This window comes from Melopsittacus undulatus, chromosome 7 (genome assembly GCF_012275295.1).
Source record: "Melopsittacus undulatus isolate bMelUnd1 chromosome 7, bMelUnd1.mat.Z, whole genome shotgun sequence".
In the NCBI taxonomy this organism is placed as follows: domain Eukaryota; kingdom Metazoa; phylum Chordata; class Aves; order Psittaciformes; family Psittaculidae; genus Melopsittacus; species Melopsittacus undulatus.
This window is the reverse complement of record NC_047533.1, coordinates 29,464,810-29,487,389: the sequence shown is the minus strand read 5'-3', so window position 1 is coordinate 29,487,389 and position 22,580 is coordinate 29,464,810. Positions and strand designations below refer to the sequence as shown.

The 22,580-nt window shown below is 39.8% G+C and overlaps 1 protein-coding gene and 1 non-coding gene across 4 annotated transcripts in view; both read right to left on the bottom strand.

Annotated features, from left to right (window-relative positions):
- Positions 1-14,034: 14,034 nt before the first annotated feature.
- On the bottom strand, positions 14,035-14,107 carry TRNAK-CUU (transfer RNA lysine (anticodon CUU)). Its single transcript has one exon. It is a non-coding gene; the product is annotated as a tRNA-Lys (tRNA).
- A 3,560-nt stretch (positions 14,108-17,667) lies between these two features.
- TRMT9B (tRNA methyltransferase 9B (putative)) overlaps positions 17,668-22,580 on the bottom strand; it is a 105,372-nt gene continuing 100,459 nt past the window's right edge. For all 3 annotated transcript variants that reach the window (XM_034065013.1, XM_034065012.1, XM_034065011.1), the window contains 2 exons: positions 21,801-21,974; positions 17,668-19,015 (listed from right to left, as the gene is read on the bottom strand). In XM_034065013.1, coding sequence (XP_033920904.1) covers positions 17,976-19,015; positions 21,801-21,974 — 1,214 coding nt within the window. In that variant the 3' untranslated portion in view covers positions 17,668-17,975. The remainder of the gene's footprint in view (positions 19,016-21,800; positions 21,975-22,580) is intronic.

The following is a 22,580-nucleotide window of genomic DNA, read 5'->3' as shown; positions in this document are numbered from 1 at the left end:
AAAGGAATGTTGCTATTATTTCATCTTCTGCTTTTCCTGCAGACAAACACTTTGCCTCAAGAGTCTAACTGTCCTCTCACTGTTAACTCCTGGACAGCTGAGAAGCTCATACAGAAGAGCAGTGGGGTAAGATGTTCATTAAAACATACCTCAAACTGTCCCTTGGTCATTTTCACTCATCACTGCTCTGCAGAGAATAAGAAGTATGCACCCTAAGAGAGTCCAATGCAACACTATAAATTAATCCCAGTCCAGATAAACCCGCTCAGCCAGCTCAGAGGGTATTTATAGCTGAGACACAGCTTCCTCAGGGAATTAGTCTCCAAATCAGTGCAGTTGTTCCAAAAAAAAAAATCTGAGAAAAGCTGTTTCTTTCTCCTTTTCCTCAAGTATAGTGAGTTCCTTTCACCACAGAACTGCAAGTATGAAATTCACTCTCAAATGGAACCGTCTGGCTGAAATAACTTCTTGTTTGTGTGGCTGCAATGCCATGTCCAAGAACCCTGACCATCACTAACTACACAGTTATATTCACATGATAAAAATATGGTGGCATTAATCATTTGTGCTGGCATGCCTTTCCAATTGTCAGGGCTTTACATAAATATAGAATTTCATCTATAGATTTGTTTCAGAGCCTTTTTATATCTGATTGTGGCTCCAGGCAGATCATAGTCTGTATAGACAGTAATTGAGCACTGGAAATTCTGTCCAGCAGCCAATATTCCCTACAGTGAGAGGCATATGATGGGTTTTCAGCTGCTCAGCATTTCAGAGGCTCACTGGAAGCCAGCTATTAGAAAGCTGTGCTGTACAAGGACAGAGCACCAGCCTCAAAGGAAAACAGCCAGCAAGCGTTTCCATTTCAGCATCTCGGCAGGAGAAAGTAGTTGCCCTGAAGACCTCTATAGGAAACATTTTCACTTACGTAGTTCCACAGATGCACGTGTAAAGCTGTAGCTCCCATGTGTTAAACCAGGGATAGGCGCTGGGAGCCAGCACTTCCCTCACGTCTCCATCTCAAACAAGTATGCAGCCACACCGTTTCTTGGGAACGAGCTGGATACACACAGGAAAACAAAGGAGGGTTCTTAAATTTCTGAAGTACATGTCATAGGATTAGCAAATAAATAAAACATCATAAATAAAAACATTATTTTTTTCTGGAGTTATTTCACAGAGGTGAGACTTTTCACATCAAACCAAAACTTGCTTGCAGCAAATCCCAAGGTTTATTCCCATACTTCACAGCCAAGGTTTCTGTCAACTGGGAAGAAAACACAGCTGAGCTAGAAGTTATGAATGTTCACAAATAGCAGGAGGAAAGCACAGTGTAATAGCAACACCAAGTCCAGCACTGAAGACATCAGTCCTCAGGAGAATTGCAATTTGAACACTGTCAGCTAACTTTGCTGGGTTTTAGTTCCTGTAGGTTTGTTACAGGTCAGCTCAGACATGGCAAGGTAGGTGGGAAGTCCCCCATGGGCACCACTGGCTCATCCTGAGACCATTGGCTCCTTCCTCCAGCCCTGCACTGTCACAAACTGATAACCCTATATAAACAAGTTCTAAGAAACTTTTGGCTGAAACATTTGTAATGACCTTCATTTGAAATGCATCAGACTAAAGGGAGAAAAGCATAATACTTGAAGAAGTATGCCAAAACCAGCACAAAGAGCTAAACAAATAACTGGGAGACAGAGGGAGTGTAGCACTGAGCTAGAGCCTCCAGCTCCTACTGAAGAGCCTTCCCTAAGACACATGTGGTACCCAGGTCCCAAACCTCCCAGATTTACTATGCCAGGAAAAACAGCCTCCTACTGGCTTGCATCTGAGCTATTCACACTCACACCTTAGCGGAAGGATGGTATACGCCAGTTCGTGGCGACCTTCAAAGCACAGTCTGTATTATATACGTGACTGAAAATTATTGGGACAGCTCTGCTATTAACAGCAGTACCTGAATACATTTACTTGCAATGAAAAACACTTTCCAAAACATCCTGTTTCTGGGAAGAGTCTCCCCATGTTTAATCCAATGGGGAAACTTACTGTTTACTACAATACCACAGGTAATATGAGACAATTTAAGCATTCCTAAAATTACATTGTGTGGGTCCTGGTGCTGGGGCTTGAAATCGTATTTTGAAGACAGGAGCTACTTTTCTTCTCATCTTCCAGCAGGGAAGCTGAGCTGAGTGGGTAAAGAGCTGCTGAAGGACAGTACAGAGACATTGAACACTTGGCTCCCAGTTCCTCCTGCAAAGCCTTTCTGCTGCTCCTAGAAGGTGGTCCAAGTACCCCTGGGCTTCCATGCGATGCTGCCTCCAACCCCACTGCCAGCCCCAGTGCTGACAAGCAGACACATGGAGTGGAGTTTGATTTTCTTCTAACTACCCCCCTTCCACTCCACCTTTTGTTATGTAAAATGAGTTACAGCCTATCTATCTCAGAGGGAAGAGGAGCAAACCAAGAAGCTGAAGGATTTCTGTAGCTGTGTGACTTGTAAAATTGCACACAGACCCATAAAAAGATTCTGTTCTTCCTTCATTGTACATAACCAGGCCCAAGAGCAATACTTAAACGAAGAAGAGCAATGCAATAGCAAGTATCATAACTTAGGGGTTAGATTTTGGTGGCATCCATGTTAAAATACATCTTAAGTCCTCTACCAGATTATTTTAATAACATTTCCACCACTGTAATGGCCTCTGGGAAAAACCTAATAGGTAGTTAAATGGGATAGCTGCACAGTGGTGAAAAGAGGCAGCCCAGCACACGAGAGCTGTACCAAGTAAGCTGGAAAATACCATATGGATAACATGCAGAGCAGAAGTGAAGAAAGGTTTCTCTGCTACATGGATTGTGCTGGGGTAAGGTAACTTCAATGTGTTACAAAAAAGTTGTTAGCAGCAGGCAAAAAAGCTCTCTCTGACGAGCAGTGCCAGGAATGACAAAGATAAGCCTGATGCCAACAGCAGTGTAGAAAATACAAGCTGGACAATAAAAGACCACATTGGTGGTTCCTTCTGGGTCTTTGCTTTGCCAGATTACAGAACCCAACAGCCACAGGCCCAAAGGAAAACAGAAACCAAACCAACTGCCTCTCTAGACAGCCTGGGGAGCCAGTCCTTCTCCCCTGTCACCTTCATGGGCATTGCCCACAAGTTCCTCCAGTGAGAGCTTCATCTTGCCTGAGCACAGTTAGCCTTTAGCCCTATTCCTGGTGGATTTGGAATATAAAGTGGTATCATGAAGCTGATGCTCTCTTTTAGCAAGTATCTCTGAACTTTGCATCATGGCCCCTTGGTCAGATTTTCTCAGTTCACTGTTCCCTTAGGTACCCTGCCAGAAAATATAGAGGCACAATTAAAATACAAAAGTCATCAGTACTCTTATTCTATCAAATCATTTCTGGTTGCTATTCACCTGGATGGGGTGAAGAAGCATCCTGCAGCTCTCAGAGTAGTGGTTTTACTGAGCCTCAGAGATCAACAGTCCTGATTTACACACACTATTGCATCTATCTGAGGCACAGTAGGCAACATAAGAAGCTACATCCCATGTGAGTGTAACCTGTTCAGAGCAGCTGCATGTGTGAAATGTTACTATATACGGTATATCTGGGACCAAGCCTCACGTAAGAGATGGGCTTTCTGTTTTTTATGAAGCCAGACTTAAAATCCTCTACATGCTTTCTCTCTTCTTGGGCTTTCTGTAGCAACCTCTGGCTCACTTTGTTTGGTAGGTGCATCTTGCTATGCACCATCATCTGTCATTCCTTTCTTGTATGCCCTTAGGGTGCTGCCCTCTCCACAGCAGCTCTAGTTTGGTGGAGGCTGGCACAAGAAGCAGCTGGATGTCTTTAATTGCCATTATGGCCAGCGACAAAAGGCCATCAGGGAGAGTCACATCTGGTTTCCCTTTTCAAATCCATATTGACAAATCCATATTGACACACTCCTCTCCCTGCACCTGTCTTTTCTTCTGTCCTCCCTTTAACATTCTTTCCCAGTTTATGCTTCTGTACTCTTCCTGCACTCTCAATACTGTTCTCAGGGACCTGCACTGTGAAAGGTCCTGTATTACTTTAGTGCAATGGTAGTTCAATGGGTTGATGCTTCAGAGCTTCCTCGAAAAGTGCTGGATTCTGCTTTCCATTTCAAGAAGTATCTGAGGCATCTTCCTCCTGAAAGGGCCAATTCCTCCTGCTGCGGGCTCAGGACTGACACAAAATAATGAAGCAGTGCCTACCCATTCTTTGCTTCCTGCTTCCACCTTCCCTGGAATTGCTTGCTCATGGCTCATTTGTATTAGACTTGAAGTTTGTGGAGGTTTTCCTGACTGCTGTTAAATGGAAAGTGTAATGCAAACATGAAAACACAGAGGTACAATTAAAATACAAAAGTAATCCATTTGGTCTCATTCTTTTGAAATACTCCTGGTTGGTATTCACATTTATATATATACACATATATATGCATCCCATTTTTAAGGCAGCTTTGCATCTGCATTTTGCTCTCTATTCTCTTCTGCAGAGTCCATTTAACCAAAGAAATAGATTGACTGACACCTAGTGGAAAAGTGAAGCTTTTCTCTCATTCTGCTAATAGAAACATTTTAGGCAGTATTTAAATTGACTTTGTACATATTACCATTATTGTAGAAAACAATAATATTAGCAGATCATCTGAATTTTATCTCTATTTTATTAGGATATACAAATGTTCAGTATAATCACAGACAGAACAATCTTTGGTTACTAAAGGAGTCTGGTATTAGACCAGAGTGCATCCCTTCCTCACACTGAGCAGATCAGTAACACATAGCTCTGGGAGTCCCTAAAGTGCTAATAAACAAACATAAATTTATTCTCAAAACTAACAGTCTTCTGGAGTTGTTGTGTCTACTAACCCAGAATTATTGATTCCATTATTAATGACTTATGCGCAAACATGTAAGAAGTCAAAAGTATTTTTTTTCCTAAATTTTGATTTCTAATGGCCTCAGAGAAGTTCATCATATGGTATCATTTAGTCTGACTAATGATAAGAATGCAAAGAGGATTTTGCTTTGTCATTAGGATTTGTAGATGCTTTAGACTCTTGTTTCAGTGGTCGCCTAATGTTTGGCATCTGTGAAGGGATTTTGCAATGCCAAACAAATGCCAAACAAAGCTTAGCTGGCTGCAGAGTTCCCACAGACTGATGTAGGTACCATGTGTTTGTGACTAATAGATGTTATTGGTGCAATGCTGTGCTTTACAAGCTTTGCTGAGGAATCACTTTACAAGGTCCAGCTGGAGAGGAATTAAATAAAAGGGATTCTCTTGCAGATAAAAATCTCTAAACATAATTCTCTGGTAGTGAGAGGCTTTTGTATTCACTTCCTTCAGACAGTATGTCCATTCTCCTAGTAACTCTCTGCACTTTCCAAAATAAGTTCTCTAAACTGTCAGATCCTGACCCAGAAAATCTATGTTCCTCTGCCTCACTCCTCTGTCTCAAATATCCCACATGTGGGCATTTAGAAATAACCTGATATGTATTTCTTTCCTGACAACTACATCATACAGCAAGTAGCTGAGAATAAACCTTGATACTACCAGCAGTGCCATTCACACCCAAATCTCAGGCATCAATGTTAGGTTTGATAATTATTACACAACCTGATCTGAAGTCACCTTGGTATGTATCTAGGTCCTGAGAAGTTATTTGTAAGCCTGTGTAAGGCACTGCTACCTAAAAGTGAATTTTCCTACCTAAAATCCCAGACTAATAACCCCATAAAATCCGCTGCACTCCAACCACACAGTGATCAGATTTGCCTATCAAAATATTTAAAGAATCGTATTGCATTATAGAATCAGTCTTCATGTTCTCGTTCTAAGTTGTCAAATACAATTTTAATAAATTCAAAGACTTGCACTGAGTCAAATATTAAGTATTTCATAGCTACTTAAATGAGCATTAAACTCTTCTGACTAACTATATTCCTATGAAGAAAAGCAAGAACTTTAGATCATAGTTGTAGATCCTGTGTATTCTGTTTTTCATAACACAGTTACTTTCAGTTGGCCTCGAGCTGGACATGGGAATGTCATCTTCTTCTGCAGTTTTGGAGGTTTTTTCAGTTTGGCTCATTTGCCATCTCTCGTTTTCCTCTGTCCCTACTTTTGGTCTCTGGGAACAGCATAAACCACAAAATGTTTTTAATTCTCCACTTAATCCCCTCAGGCAGTGCAGTGTCTTTAGTCTAGACTTCAGTGGAACTACATTTATTTGATGAGCTTTTAGTTCTCAATTAAAAAAAAAGAAAAATGTTGAGAAACTTCCTGTGGTCCCTTGAATAGACTCTTGGCCAGTTTATATGAGAAAAACACTGACTTATATTTCATGTTCATATTTCTTGTTCCTTTCCCTTAGTATTTTTAAAATATTAAATAATATTAATATTTCTTTTTTTCAGCATTCTCCAGCACTGTTTCAAATATTCCAAATTATTGCTTTCCCATCCTCTCTCTCTCTTCTCTTTCTGAATCCTTCCAACTTAATCTTTCAAACCTTGGCACTTGTTCTGAGAAGAAGCGACACACAAATGCAGGAGACTGCTATAATGTTGTTAGCACTGACCTTGGCTCTGGCAGGAAAATGTCACTTCACATTATCCTCTGCCCACACCCAACCAATTCAGCAGGGGCCAGCTTTGGTACACACAAACTGTAGGTATCAAACTAGCTGAAATGTAGCCCCAGATCACGTGTTGGTATTTCTTGGTATTACCTTTCTCTATAATCCACCTGTATTTAAGAAAAAACATGAAGCAATGATTTTAATACGCCAATTCAGCGTAATCAATGTAGTCTTCACTGATGTACCAGAGAAGACCACCCTGTCAAATACCTCTCAGCAAAGGTGCACCTGAACATCATTGTCATTCATAGTTTGTTCCTCAGGAGGTGAGGAGTGGACTATGAGTGTCTCAGAGCTGCACAATTCACCAAGAATAACATCTCTTCCATGATGTCCGGCAGGCCAAGTTTAGAAGTTTGTGAATGTGCAATCACCTCCTCATTGTTTGACCCTCCTTCCACTCCGTGGTTTCACTTAAGCATCCTATAAACCATTTCATATATGGAACAACCTTCTGACTTAAGTACACAAAGACACAACTTTCGCCCACTTCAGTTTCATATGCTAGCAATGGGTTTCCATGTCATAGAACCATAGAATGGGTTGGGTTGGAAGGGACCTTAAAGATCATAGAGTTCCAGGCCTTTTGCCAGAGGCAGGGACACCTTCCACTGCACCAGGATGCTCAAAGCGCCATCCAGCCTGGCCTTGAACACTGCCAGAGATGGAGCAGCCACAACATCTCAGGGCAATCTGTTCCAGTGTCTCAATACCATCACAGTAAAGAATTTCTTCCTAATACCAATCTACATCTACCTTCTTAGACTTTGATGCCATTCCCCCTTGTCCTATCACTACATGCCCTTGTAAAAAGTCCCTCTCCAGCTTTCTTATAGGCCCCTTTAGTTCATCATCCCCAAGATCTCCATATTTATTATTGACTATCACTGCATACGATTTTATTTTAAACTTCAATGTAAGAATGTTGAACCTGTTTATGTAGCCACTGTATTAAATCTCTTTTTGGTATTTATCCACTTAAACTTGTTTTTTGATACTCTGTCTCCAGTGAGTTCTCATTTATGCTTCTTTATTCTCAGTAAGTCAGAGCCTAGTATGTTACCACAGAGACATGATTCACCAGAGATGGAAGGGCTCATGTGGGTATCCTGCTCAGAGACACTAATGGTTTGTTTAATATTTCATAGATACATCAATTATAAATTCAGCTCTTACTAGAAAGCCTTCTTTGCACTACACTAAATCATGTTTCCTGTGAGGTCTTTATGAGAACTGGAAGGCAAAGGCAAATCTGAAGACACATAGGTTTGCATATAGACATTTTCCTACACTGGCTTCAAAAGACCCTTGTCCCAATAGTAGGCATGCACTCTCTGTGGCAAAAATCCCATTTAGGAGCTTGACTCAAACACCAGCAAAGTCAGTGGATGCAACTCAAAGCAAACTCAGGTACAGAATCAAATGGTTTTTGCACAAGTAAATTTGAAAAGTTTCCTTTTACTCCAGAATTTGGCATCTGTGACTGAGCCTTGGGTATTTTTCATGGTAGCTAAGAATAAAAAGGCAAGATTTTGGTGCTCTGAATACCCTGCTCAAGGAGCAGATGAGAATGTCACAGCCTCAGTCTGCCCCTTGTGCTTGGATTTTTAGTTTTATTTCCTCATGAATCGGCTGAAGAGACAAAGGGAGCTGGGTGTGCCTGTGGCTCACTCTTCAAGAGACTATGGAAACACTCCTGGGCAACTGTGGTCAAACATTTGTTCCACTATTAAACTCACTGTCTAGCCTATTATATATTTAACCATAAAAAAACCTCCCAGGGATCTTTGTTTCTCTTCTGAATCAAAGGAAAATCTCAGGGTAAAAAGACATTTCTGAGAACAACCAATACAAAGACCAGGGAAGTCAATGGAATACTTTGAATCAGACTTCAAGATAATTACTCCAAGAATCAGGTCAAGACTTCACAGAGTTGAGCAGTTTTCTGTAGTTCCCTAATGCAGTCCTCCCAGTACCTTTCTCTTCCTTGCTACCTCCATCCAGACATGCCCTGGCTGGCAGCTCATTTGTACTGATGTCTTCATCCTTTCTTCCTTGTTGTCAAATGGTTTGTTTACCTTTCATAAACTGCACCAAGCACTAGATAGTATTGTATTGTAATGTAAGTAAAAACTTTAATACATGCAGAAGAAAGAAAAATAAAACCAAATGGAAAAGGCTGCATAAAAAATACATATATTTGTACCTGTTCCTTATTTAGAGTACACTTTTTAATGATCCAGTGGTCGATGTTGGAACAGCCAGTGTTCATAAAATGGAGCCAGATTCCAAGAGGCAGTCAGCACTCTTGACTGTTACTGATGTTGATGGGAACTGCTAGTGCTCACTACAGGCAATGACCTCCATCAGGCTATGTCATTGAATAAAACATTGATTTAAAGCAGCCTGGAGATGTAGTGTGTGACTTGCCCTCTATTAATTTTACCACTGTCTCACCTCTGGTGTTCCTTCAGACACATTGGAAAGTGGGTTTGGCCAGTGAGACACCAAGAGACCCATTTTCCCTCTTTTTAAGTAGAAAGGTTTAACCTTGCACTGAATGTCTGTGTTTTCTCTGCACTAGAGAAACTAGCCAATTCCTCCTTTCACAAGAAACACTTTAATTTCACCCAGTCTAAATATTCAGAACTAAATGAGTCCTGTCAGTCCTGCAGTGAGGAAGCAGACCTGTGAAGAAGGGTCAGTTTATTCCCAGTAATTCTGACACATAGCATAGTCTTTTCTATAAAGACACAGAAGAGAGACACAGAAAAGAACATGATGTTGCCTCATCAAAAGCCTCCCACGAATTACGCATTTTTATCCTGTGCAAGAGGAACATCCACTTTCAGTCTGACTGCGTGCACACAGTCTTCTCTGTTAGCACATTGGTAAGAGGTGGTATTTTCAGCTATGGGCTTAATGTCTGCTTGTTTATGTCCCCCTTCTTTATCTGTGTCTCTTTTACTCATGACAGTTTCAAAATTACAGAACCATACAATTAATCTTTTCTTCATTCAGGAAAGAGAATTTTTGATGCTGGTCAAACAGTAACAAGAAATGAATATTCTGCAGAAAACAACCTACTTTGTCACAACAGAAGAGGGCAACCTAAACCCATTTCGCTGCTCCCATGTCAACTGTCCTGGCCACATACCCCTCATAAAAGCAGTGTAGCACCTTGTCAACAGGGCCAGAGGGGATGAAGAATTTATATCCAAGAGCCTTTTCAAAGCTAGGAGCACCACTCATAATATCTGTATTTCTATCTTCTCCCACATAGCCATTTCAGTTTGCACATGATCATAACTGCTGAAGCACCTCCTATTAGGGTTTGGTAGTGGCTGTTTTGAGGGGGTGGTTCGCTTGTTTTACAGAGTATTTGAATTCTATTTAAGATAACTTTGCTGGGCACTACGAGAAGCAGCAGGCACAGAGGCTGAACTGTCACAACAGCAACAGAGGCATCTGTTGTCCTCAAGCACCCCAAGCGCTAGGAAGATGTAGGCATAGCTTAAAGGGTTCAAAAGGTACCCAAAGTGAAGACAATGATGAATAAATAACAGCTAAGGAATTTAAAAAAATAGGAAAAAGATAATTACGTGTATATGATACCATTTCTTTGTGCACAATTAAAAATTTAAAGTGCCCATAATCCCCTAAATCAATCATTGTAATGAGGTTTGCTATGATGCTTTGAGGTACTAAGGGGTTGGGGGTGGGAGGAGCTCACTTTTATCTTCATATGTCAGAGGCAGAAGTATGAAAATAGCCAGGAAGTATCAACACAAACAGAGTTTTAAGATTGAAAATGAGAAATACATGTTTGTGGTAATCTGAGGTGACACTGCTATATTTCTTGTTTGGCTGTATCTGAATAGAAAGAAGGAGGGATGAAGTGGAGAGTCTGGAAGGGAATGGTCAGAAAGAACTAAAATTAAATTAGAAACAGAAATTAAATAAACAGAAACAGCAGAGACCTTGATTGAGTCAAGCAAAGGGGACTATGCAATCGCATTCATCTGAATACAGAATGTTAAATATATTTACTACTACAGTAGCAAATCAAAAGATTTAAGGTTAAAAATGAGAAATACATACATATTTGAGGTAATCTGAGGTGACACTGATGTATTTGTTGTATCTAGTAATCAAGTATCTAGTGGTTTACTCAAGGCAGATTTTGAAATTTAACTAAATATCAAAGATGCAGGTACTCTGGTACATTCTCCGAGAGTATGCACATACACATACCTGATGCATCAAAGGGGAGTCTCAGAGCAATCCTTTCATTATTCTGGATAATACATTTCAGTTACTATACAAATGAAAACAGCAAGCCATTAGGAGCCGTTAACTGCTGAAAATACACACTTTTTTGTGCCTTAATACTTATTTAATCCAAGCATACAACCCTTTCCACTGTATTGGTAGAAGAGGTAACTATGTAAACCAAATGTAACCTTAGATTGTGGACATAGTTGAGCAAGGTCAGATCAACTACAGCAAATTGAACCATGAAACAAGAATAAAGGAAACAAAATGGAACATGCTGCAATGAAGTGATGGAGATATAAAGGAAGGAAAAATTGTTACCCCTAACCAATCTTCCTCTAGGCATATGCCTAGCATTGGAAGTGTACAGGAAAGAGTATTGAACTCCAAGTGGTGGGGAAAAGGTGCATTCCTCCCTCTGCACATAAAGTGAGACAACAGGAAGGTAACACTTAGACCTTTAAGACACAGCAGTCAAAACAGGGACCTCTGCATATCCTAAGAATATCCAACCATGCTGACTATAGTTTCTCTGCGATGATTGCTACCATTTTGTCATTGCCCTTCATTGCTCTGTATACTTCCTATCTTTGCCCTTTTTCTTTAGCTTTTCTCAGTGCTGTATCAGATTTAATTCATTTCCTTTTCATAAAGACGATTCCATATCCCCCTAAGATGACATTTTTGACCACTCTATTATCCAGCCTGTGCTCATACTGCTTTCCCCTAATCTAAATACTGTTAGGTTGCATATACTGTACTACTGCACATATATTAATATTCATCTTGATAGAGCTTAATTACTACTAGGTCCTTATTACTACAATAAACATATCAGTACAAGTGATCACTGTAATTGTACAAACACAATAATCACTGCAACTGTAAAAATACTTTTAACACAGTATAGATATAACCTCACCAGACAATTGCATAATTCTAATTACATTCTTTTTTCTTTTCTAACTGTTACAGTAATCCCCAAAAAGTGCTTCAATGTTTTCTTACACTACAAAGTTTAATCACGGATAACTGCAAATATATCAGAAGGAGCAGGAAATGTGGCTCTGTAGTTATTAGTTTGGCTGACCATCCTGCTTTTCTGTCATCCACAGGACATAAAGTACTGACATGGTTAAAAACTACATTTCATCGCCTTTATTTACCTAGTTCAAATAATTGTGTTTATGGCTGGGTTGACTGCAGTTATCTAAAGTAAAAACATATTCCCTGCTTTCATAGTAAATCACTATGCTTACCTGCTCTGCACATGGTGTAACTTACTAACAGTCTTCTCAGGTTTAACATTCATTAAGAAATTTCCAAGACACAGAGTTTCCAGTGGCTAATGTATTTATTAACTAATCTGAAAGCACAGAAGTTCTGTAGGAAATAGTATTTTAGTCCAAGTAGGACTTATTTTCTGTTGGATACTAAAGAACAGGTTCTATGTATGGACAAAGAATTGATTACAGAGAAGTACCTAAGTATGGTTTTGACCAGCAGATTGGAAGATGAAATCACAGGTAGCTGCCAGAATTAATATACTGTAAAAATAAGAAACACTGAACTCACTAAAGAAATATACAATTGTATATATTTAACACTGACATATCTGATTTTCCTGGAATACTGAAGTAGATGCAAATACTGTTAAAGTGCTGAGAAAGAAAGTGGGTAGATCAGTAGATTCAACAGTGTCGATACTAATACAGCACAACAGTGATATGAATTCAGTCCGATGGAGACACGACACAGCAGAGAGGACACAGGATCAGAGCCATTATTTCTAATCAGAATCTGCCCAGGTGGTTCAGTAACAGTATTCTGGTAGACCATATACAGCTTTTCTCTCAACATTTTAAACTCTGCACATAAGTAACCTGTATACAGTTACATACCAGAAAAGAAAAAAATCTGCTGGAGTATTTATAGCTTCCATTACTCAGCTGTGCTTTTAAAATTCCGACACCATAAGCTTGGAAGAAAGTAAAAAATGATACTTCTGCCCTTCTAATACAAACATTTTCATGCATAAAAAAAAAAAGGCAAACAAAACCTCATTTATCAAAGACTGCAACTGAATTAGTCCTTTAAGAATAAGCCAGTTCAGTTGTATTCTTTTTATTGTAATTGTCCGTTTAGATTACAGTCTGTGATAGTAATACGGCAACACCTTTTGTTTTGCCAGTTCAGACTGACAATGATACTAGTAAACTAAATTGTAAAAAACCAGGGCACCTTTTTCTTGTGTAATCAAGATTTCCTATGTGTCACTTAAACCTAGATGAGCAGCTTTGGAGCAATCCCAGCCCACTGCAGTCAGAAGCAGGTTTGTTACCCGCATAACTGAGGTGAGAGTACTGCCCACTTGCCAGACAAGAAATACAAGAACACATTTGCCTTTTACGTTACAACAGTCAGATCTTGCAGTCTGGACATTGCTGAGAGTTTGAGCGTGCAAGGACAATGGGTTTTATTTCCTTATATATTCATTCATTTATGATAAACTTTTCAATGGCATGCACACTTCTCTGTGCACATCAACTATGTCTATAAGCTATGAAAGACTGGGATCACATGGATTCTTCTGGAAATTACATTTTGCTTAAAATGGGCCTCATCAAATTGAAACCAATCAAGAGAGACATTCACCATGCTCTCAGTGAGGTAAGCTGGCTTCTTATGAGATGATAAAGCTGTTACAGACCTGCGCAGCCTCCATAAATAGATGGGAGACTGCATACGGGAGTAAAGGCTTGCTGTGCAGACCTCACATTTGTGACCTCATGTCATGGTTTGAGCATGTTTTGAGGGTGTTGGGCGCCAAAAAATGTTGTGGTTTTAAACCAAGTCCCCCAACTCCCGGAGAGTTAGGAAGGAGAATCCAAAGAATGTAGCCCAAGCCCCATGATCGACAAACACAAACACATCCAATCCGTACACAAAGTACCCGGCAAAATCCCGAAACAGCGAGATCCAGAGAAAAACCTCTAAGAGCCAATAAATCAGCATTGTGACAAGAGACCATAAATCCGCTCAGATCTGTTCTTATCTCAAACCCTCGGGCCCAACGTGCGGCTCGAACCCACGACCCTGAGATTAAGAGTCTCATGCTCTACCGACTGAGCTAGCCGGGCAGGGAAATGCTGCGTGGTGTCCTGCATCCTGCTGGGGCTTGGCGGGTGACTTCCGGGGAATATTCTTGGATGCTGCGGGGTTCGGAATGGCGGCAGGACTCAGTTCCTTCTCTGCCTTGCTGGGAAGTGCTGCGTGGTCTCCTGCATCCTGCTGAGTCCCGCGGCCGTTCCCGACCCTCCAACGGCCGAGAGTGTCTCCTGGAAGTCACCCGCCGACCCCCAGCAGGATGCAGGAGACCACGCAGCACTTCCCAGCAAGGCAGAGAAGGAAGATCCGGACTCAGGAGAAGCTGGTGGTGGGAGAACTGGCAAGCACGGCAGCTACATCAGCCCCAGTGACAAGTGCAGCAGCAGCACCTGAGAGTTCTGACATTTTGAGCCTGGTGGGCCCAGATACTTCAGGCTATCAGTCCAGAGATGCAACATAGAGATGTCTCATGATCGAGGGGTGGACTTAAGAGTGATGGTGTATTCAAAAAGTAGGATCTGGGCATGACGTGAATGGTATGGAATAAGGGGTGGATAATGTCATGGTTTGAGCATGTTTTGAGGGTGTTTTTGTTCAAGGTTTTTTCCAGCCAGGTGGAGGAGGGGAGTCTGGGAGGAAGGAGAGACAGGACACCTGACCCAGGCTAGGCAATGAGGTATTCCATACCATAGCACGTGATGCCCAGGATGCATACTGGGAAAGAGAGAGCTAGAGACGGGGAGCTCTGGAGGAAAATGGAGGAAGGAGCATGCGGTGCTCAGCCGGGCAGGGTGGAGTGAGTTATGGGTCGGTAGCTGGTGGGGTGTTGTATTCTCTTCACTTGTTGTTTGCTGTATTATTATTATTTGTAGTGGTAATGGCAGTAGTGATTCCGTGTTATGCCTTAGCAATTAAACCGTTCTTATCTCAATCCGTGGGGGCTACATTCTTTGGATTTTCCTTCCTAACTCTCAGGGAGTTGGGGGACTTGGTTTAAACCACGACACCTCAGTTGACTTGTCCCCAGTCTATAAAAATTAAGTTACACAGTGGTTATACATGCAAAGAGGAAAATGATATTTTGGGGAAAAAAAAACCCAAACGCAACAGTTTACCAAAACTCCCCACTCCTTCTCCAAGGAATTTGTAACAATACAATCCAAACTTCTATGTAACATGACCTAATAGCATCACCTCAAAACAAGAGAAAATCCAATACAGAAATAAATAATCATGAAAAGCATCCCTGGTCAAGAATCCAAGAATCTCAAACCAAAAAATGCATTGAAAGCCTACAAGCAAAAAAATTTAAAGTACCAAAGTAGCTTTGAGGTGACACCTCTTACTCATACAGATGACAGAGCAGGAAGTTTTCACTGAAGCCTGAAACATAGACTCAGCCTCTGTTTTAAAGAGCATTCTTAGTTTCTCCCAGGTTTCGTTAGCATCCTTGACTACACACTGAATACTTCACAGAGAGACTGCAAAAGTACAGGTAACAAAACTATATTCATAGAATGGTTCCTTCTCCCACTTAACAGAACCCAGCTGTCAGTTTAGATAAATAATATTTTATAAATATTTTAAGAGATGTGCAATACAGTGTCTGCATACTGGAGTTTAGGGGTGAACTTTCAGCATCGGATATAGGATGGTAATCAATCTACACCCTTTCTAAATACAGCCCAAATTCCAGCAGCTGTATAGCCAATTAGCCAATACGATGTATGGCCAATTAGCCAATACGCCAGTTCCAATGGCATATCTAAGTTTCTTAAACTTTCTTGCATATCTAAGCAACTGAGTTTTCTTCTAAAATCCTCAAGCTTCTCCAAGAATTCCCAGCAACTGAGGCAGGCATCACCTATCCAACGCAAGCATGTTGCAGATGAGGTATGGAGCTCCAATATGCCAGCATCGGTATTTTTGCACTATGCTTCTAAAACCAGAGCTTTAGGATGCAGCAGAAGCAGCCCTCTCAGCCACGAGCAGCTGGACCCAGCTAGGCAGAGTATGTTGCCAGTTTTCTGAAGTATGGCTTAGACACAGCATCTGTGAACCACAGCTCCAGGCTGCACTGAATTTTATATTTAGAGCTGAATATTTCATAAGTCTCAGATGCATGGTTCTTCGACCACGCTTCTATTTGCAAAAGGCAGTGGAAAGTGCAAGTGGTACAGACCCAGGAAGGATGAAGTACCAGGATCCCAAACTATGAGGAAGCCAAAAACGATTGTTCTACAGGCATCACTCCAGTAAATAAATCTATAACACATTACCTTGTGGCAATTACTCCTGGGCAACTACATCTAAAAACAGTCAACATCATCAGAGCTTTCTACTGAACAACCCCAAATCCATATATTTACACAGCATAGACTGGAAAAGTTTGGAATTCCACTCCTGTTGCTTTATTTTCAGTTATTTGCTCAGTAATAGAACAGGCATTATGTGGGTCTCTAAAAGTGCTGGAGCAAAAGGGTTGATCTCTGAGGTGAATCTATGCAGCTCCATTAAAGTTCATGAAATTACATTAACTGAAGATGTGCCCTACAGTACACCCACTGACTGTAAATAAAGCCTCAAAATGAAGCAACTCCATGCTAACAAGGCAGTTAGCCTGTTCTAGCCCTGCTTCTGTTGGTATAAATTAAATCTTCAGAAGCCACGTGCACTTTATCAACAGCACATGTAACTTCACATCCCAATCCTCCACTGAATGGGGTGAGATTATGTGAGTCTAAAGAACTTTGTGAGGGCAAATGCTATAATCCTGTACAACTGGATGATGATGAGGCACCATTTTCAGCAAGATTTATGGTTTTCTCAACAGGGGATGAGAAAGTTTTTTAAGCAATCTATTATCATCTAGGTCTCAAAAGATTAATTTAAACTGCAGAAGACAGGCATTTCTATTTGGTATACAAACTGGACTTGCACCCTCTTCCTATCTACATTATTTAACATACTATGTAATATACATTCTTATGTCAGTGAATGAGGAAAGCAAATATGACAGCAAACCAGATATGCGCTGGCTTTTTATTAATTTTATCGTAGCCTCCCAAGCTTATCAAGAAGATATATATATCTCTGAAATATCTGATCTTTTGTAACATTTACATAATACTGATACTCTCACAAATCCCTCTTGACTTCTATATATACACATAACCAATGAAAAAACTACAGCAAATGAAATTAAGATAAAGTATTTGTGAGAGCTATCACATAAAACCTAACTTGCACCTGAGAAATTAAATTCTTTTTAAAACAAAGGTCCAAAATACTGTTCAAAATCTGTTCTGTCATTTCCTCCCGTGTACAAATCTCAGATGACAGAACGTGCAGAGCTGGTTTTTTTTCCCATTAACAACTCTACTACAAACTAAGTAGCACTGGGACCATGCTTGCTCCCAGTTCTGCAGCATGCACTCTAGCAGTATACAGTCAAGTATGTTTTCAGATGTACCTGTGTCTCTATTTACAGAACTTCAAGAACAGGGAGTAATGTGACACGTTTTCAGTGTCTGAGGAACAAAGCCTAAACCTTCTACTGAGAGGATACTTCTCATAAAAGATGCCCTGCTCCTTGTCTTATAAAAAGGTTTTATTTCTCAGTAGAAAAGTATATTTAAAACCACAATTATTTGCAAAAAGAAATATAAAACTCTCCAGTTTTAGCCTCATAAAAGTTTAACAAAACATAAATATTGTTTACCACTTACATTCGTATATACACACCTTGCATTAGATAGTTAAACAGGTAGATCACTTAGAAATGAATGGCACATGGCAACTACATGAGATCCAAAATTCATGTCACACTGCACGATCACAGAAACACAAGGAGAAGCTTAAAAGCCTCAGTCACTGGATTCTGCTTTGTTGTCTTTACAGCTATGTTCCTCTTTTCTCTGCAATAATGCACCAGTTTCCATGGTCATAACAGGAAGAAAGTATCTGCAGCTCAGGCACACTCTCTTCTACCAGAGAGCACAACTCCCCTTCCCGAAAAACATGATAGTAACGCATGAAGGCTTTTGTATCCAATGTGGCATCAGTTTGGTCCCCAACAGACACTGCTGAATCCAAAGCAGAGTCAGTGGAGTCAGTTGTTGAAGTTCTTTTAAAAGAAGACTTGCTTGCATTAGACTTACCAGCACCATCTTTATTACAACCACAGCTGTAGTCCCTGTCTTCCACTGGGCCATTTATACATGAAGCTTCTTCACTCTTGCTCTGAGCAACACTTTGGTGTCCTCCATTTAAACTTAAGTCCCTCAGTGCATCTGTGGCTGATGACCACTGTGTTTTTTTGAGAGACAGGCTTTCCACAAACACATCATCATCATCTAAACTTTGTTCTTTTAACAGTGTCCCACGGTGACCTAAATCCAAACTGCAATGTCGCGAATGCTGAATGGGTACAGTACTGTTTGCCCAATCTCCTTCATTCTTTGGAGGCTTCATTTTGTCAGCTTGCTTTCTCAGGGCTGATTCATCAAGGGATGTAGAGAAAAACCATGAGCGGAAAGATCTTCCTAGAGCACTGTAAAATCTGTTTTCTTCTTCAGAAATTTTCATGCAGCAGGCTCTGGACAAGCAATGGTCCATATTGTGGGAATGTTTTGAGTCAATTTCTGGCTGGAGATTGGTTTGGTAGCTGCAATCAGAGATGACTAGCTGTGCAGGATGTATATCTTGGCTCTTTACTGCATGCACAAACTCACCCTTATCTCCAGATTGATTTGATTCTGAAAAATGCCGTGAGCACAAGGCCTTGTTCCATGGAACAAGTACGTCTTGTTTCTCAAAGCGACGATTCTTTTGTTCCATAGCCCAAACATAGATCATCATCTGGCCTCCGGGTATCAATACCCTTGCCATTTCCTTTATTGCTTTGATTCTTCTTTGTTTAGTTGAGAAATGATGGATCACTGTGAAAAAGGAAAGGCATTATGTACTGAATATTAGTAAGGAGATAGCATTTTTGTCTTCAACATGTTCTGTGTGTTCAGTCATTTAGTTGCCATATTCCAAAAATCAACAGTGTGAATTCATTGGTACCACAGTGCAAGTTTATCTCAGAAGGCTCTTTTTTACGTTTATGTACAATGGATAAAACCAGGGAAATCCTGAAGAAGGAAATTCATCTAATATCAAAATAGGTATTCAAGAAATGTCAGGCATATAAGATGGAGGTTTTCGTTTCTCTGCATTGCCCATAAAAGTTCATAGCATGGCTTGCTTTCACTTAAATGCCTGGCCTTTAGGTGAGTTAGGTAATATTAAGTTTGACTTTAGTTTTTGGGGCACATTTCAGACTTATCATACTGAAAACAGAAAATCTTTTCACCACGTAACAAACACAGCAAAATGCAGTATCATCAAAAAGATACTCTGTATGTTTGTGTCAGTGCACTTTCTAAAGAGCTAGTGAGAAAAATGAAACAGAAATATTTTCCACTGCTTTAATTTTATATAAAAGTTACTGCCTTTATACATTGCTTTGGAGGGAAAAAACAAGAGAAGTATCTCAGTCTGAGAATGATGATTTTTTGTTATATTATGTTACTATAAATAATTATCAAATTCAGAATAAAACTATTGATCATTATTTTTTAATTTTCTTTCCAGGATAATTTCCATATTTTCCAATCCCACTGCAATGTGAAATGAAGCTACATTTCAATATTTCTACAGTTTCTATCTTACTATTTACCTAAAGGAGCCTATTTTAACATCCAGAGAATAGCTAAGACACCTATTTTCTCTCAGAAATATTAACTTGTACTCAGATAGGTCACATTGCTCATATCATTCTATATGTGATTAGTACTAGATTTGATTCAATCAATAGCATAAAAAGGACTGATTCATAATTTGTTTCAAGTGGACTTGGAGCCAGCCACTTCCACATGCAAAACATTCAGTCTACCCATATAAAAAGATACAATAATAATATATGTTCTTAGCTAAAGACAACTCCATACCATCAGAAAAATTAGATTATATTTCTATGTGCTGGTTGATAGTAGCCAATTCTACTTGTAGAAGTAGTGTTATTTCAACACTGCAGTTATGAAAGTGTGTCCAACTAGCCCTGTCTTTATTCAAAACAATGATAAAATTACCAAGGGGAAAAAAATATAGTTTTCACTACAAGCCAAGAAAAGCATTCTTGGCAGCTGATATTAACTAGGCCCTCACAAGCAGCTGAGAACACAAGATTGCAAACTCTGAGAAAAGTTCCCCAGTCTATATGGTCAGTGTTCCTCTCCAGGTACTCATGACTCTTGTTAGCATTTTCTTGAACAAGATAGGGAGAAAAAGAACTGATATTTTCTCTCATGCTGGAGCTAGTCCATATACCATCATAGAAGCTCCTGGAAAATAGTATCTAAACTGACAGAGACACCATAAGCATGTAAGCTTAGCTCACCAGAAAATAAGTGCCAATCAACTAATAGTATCTGTACAAGCTGTAAGCAATTAATTTAATGGGTTAAATATTTTTCATGGATAAAAGTATATAATCTGATGGTCCTGCAGAAATTCAAACACTTTATACAGGACTATACCAGTAAAGCCAAAAAGAGTATTTGACCATGTACATTAATACTTGCTATTCTCTGGAATGGGATGAAAACCACTCATTTAGAATTATATGGACACAAGCATACCATGTCTCTATTCAAGAAGAATTAAAATCCACTATTGTTAATGAACAGATATACCATGTGAATTTCTAATTTTGTCAGGCCTATAGCTGGTATAAACACTAGATAGATATACTGTACTTCAAAGTCAGATGATCAGATAGCACTGAAATTATGCTTGAAGACCTGAAATGTTGATAGGGCTTACCGGTTAACCAGCTAACATGAAAGCAAAGTAATGTAGATACTGCTTGCACATTAGTCACCTTTGCTTTCTCCTTGCATATGTGAAAATACAGTTGAAAATACATCTCTATCATATTGCAAGTAGTTTGTTTATTGCTACCAATAACTATCCTGCTTTATATTCTTGCTGATACAGTGAAACAGCCTGAAAGAAGTTCAAGCAAGTGTGGAGCTAAAAATGTAGACTGCAACTGGGTACTCTTAACTATTCCTCATAAACCCTTTTCCAGTTTATACTTCTCAAATTATGAGTAGTATTTACAAAAAGAGAGGTCAGAGGAGTTAAGATGCTGAGATGCGTCACTCATTTTAGACAACAGGCACTTATAGGGCTCTAAGTCTTATTTCAATGCTACTCTAAGAGAAATTTTAATTCATAGCATTATAGTTAACTTGAGCTTCAAGTTCTGCTATAGAGAAAGCAAGTTTTCATTTCAATGCATTTGCTGGTCAAAACAGATCCTAAGGAGGAACCAAGAGTTTATCTTGACCAACTAATCTGTTTGAACTTTGGCCATGTTTATATAAGTTTTTACTTGTTTAAAATGCATGCTGGAAGGAAATCTTTTCTCAAGAAGGTGAACAAGACCACATATAATCAAATAAATGATGCACATACTTCCCTGGTCAACAGCACCTCTGTGCAATGGAACTAATTCTTCCGGTTCTTACGTTTACCACATTTATTTCAGTAATATCTGCTGTGTTTCAAAGGGAAATGTTTCCAAACAAATTTAAACGAAGACACATGGAAAGAAAAGGATCCAAAAAAAAGTTCTCATCTGCTGTGGGCCAACATGCATGTGTGTTTTCTTACCACCAATGGAAATGACTGCATTGAAGCACTGGTCCCTGAAGGGAAGGTTAAGGTTGTCACACACCAGAACTTCTTCATCTTTCTTCCTTGCAATTTCTACCAATGGTCCACAGTAATCACAGCCAATATTATACACCTGATTGTTGACACTGAGATACTTTCCAGTTCCACAGCCTAAAGAAAGAATGACAGATCAGAAGTCATATGTTCCAAATATTTGCTATCCCTCCCACAGCAGTGAAAATAATGTGAGGGTCTTCCTAATTCTAAGGTTTCCTGGAAAACAAAATGAGGCCTTGCTCCTACTAGCCTAATTGCTGCAGGGCTCATTTGGACTGTTTGAAACTGTATGTTCGCACAATAAGGAACATAACAGTACCAACATCACGAATAAAAATACTCATTATACAGCCCTGTGTATTACCAGGTTACATATATTTCTTTGAGGAATAAGGGCAAGTGTAGGTGGGAGGAGGAAGGAGTGGTCCTTTGCAGCCATTATTGCATATCTTAGAGCAAAAAACAACCATGCTTGCTTCATAGAATCATGGAATCATACTGAGCCTTTGTATCACCTGGTATCCTGTTTCCAACAATGAGCATAAATGGGCACCCAGGAAGGAGTAAGAGCAGGGTAATAAGCATTATGACCCTTTTCATCAATACCCTTCCAGCTTCCAACTACTTTCTATTCAAGGAATTTTCTGAAGTAAGCAGGTTTTGTCCATTTAGTCACCTGCAATAGATCTCTCCTCCAAGTCGTTCTGCAGCCTTTGCTAA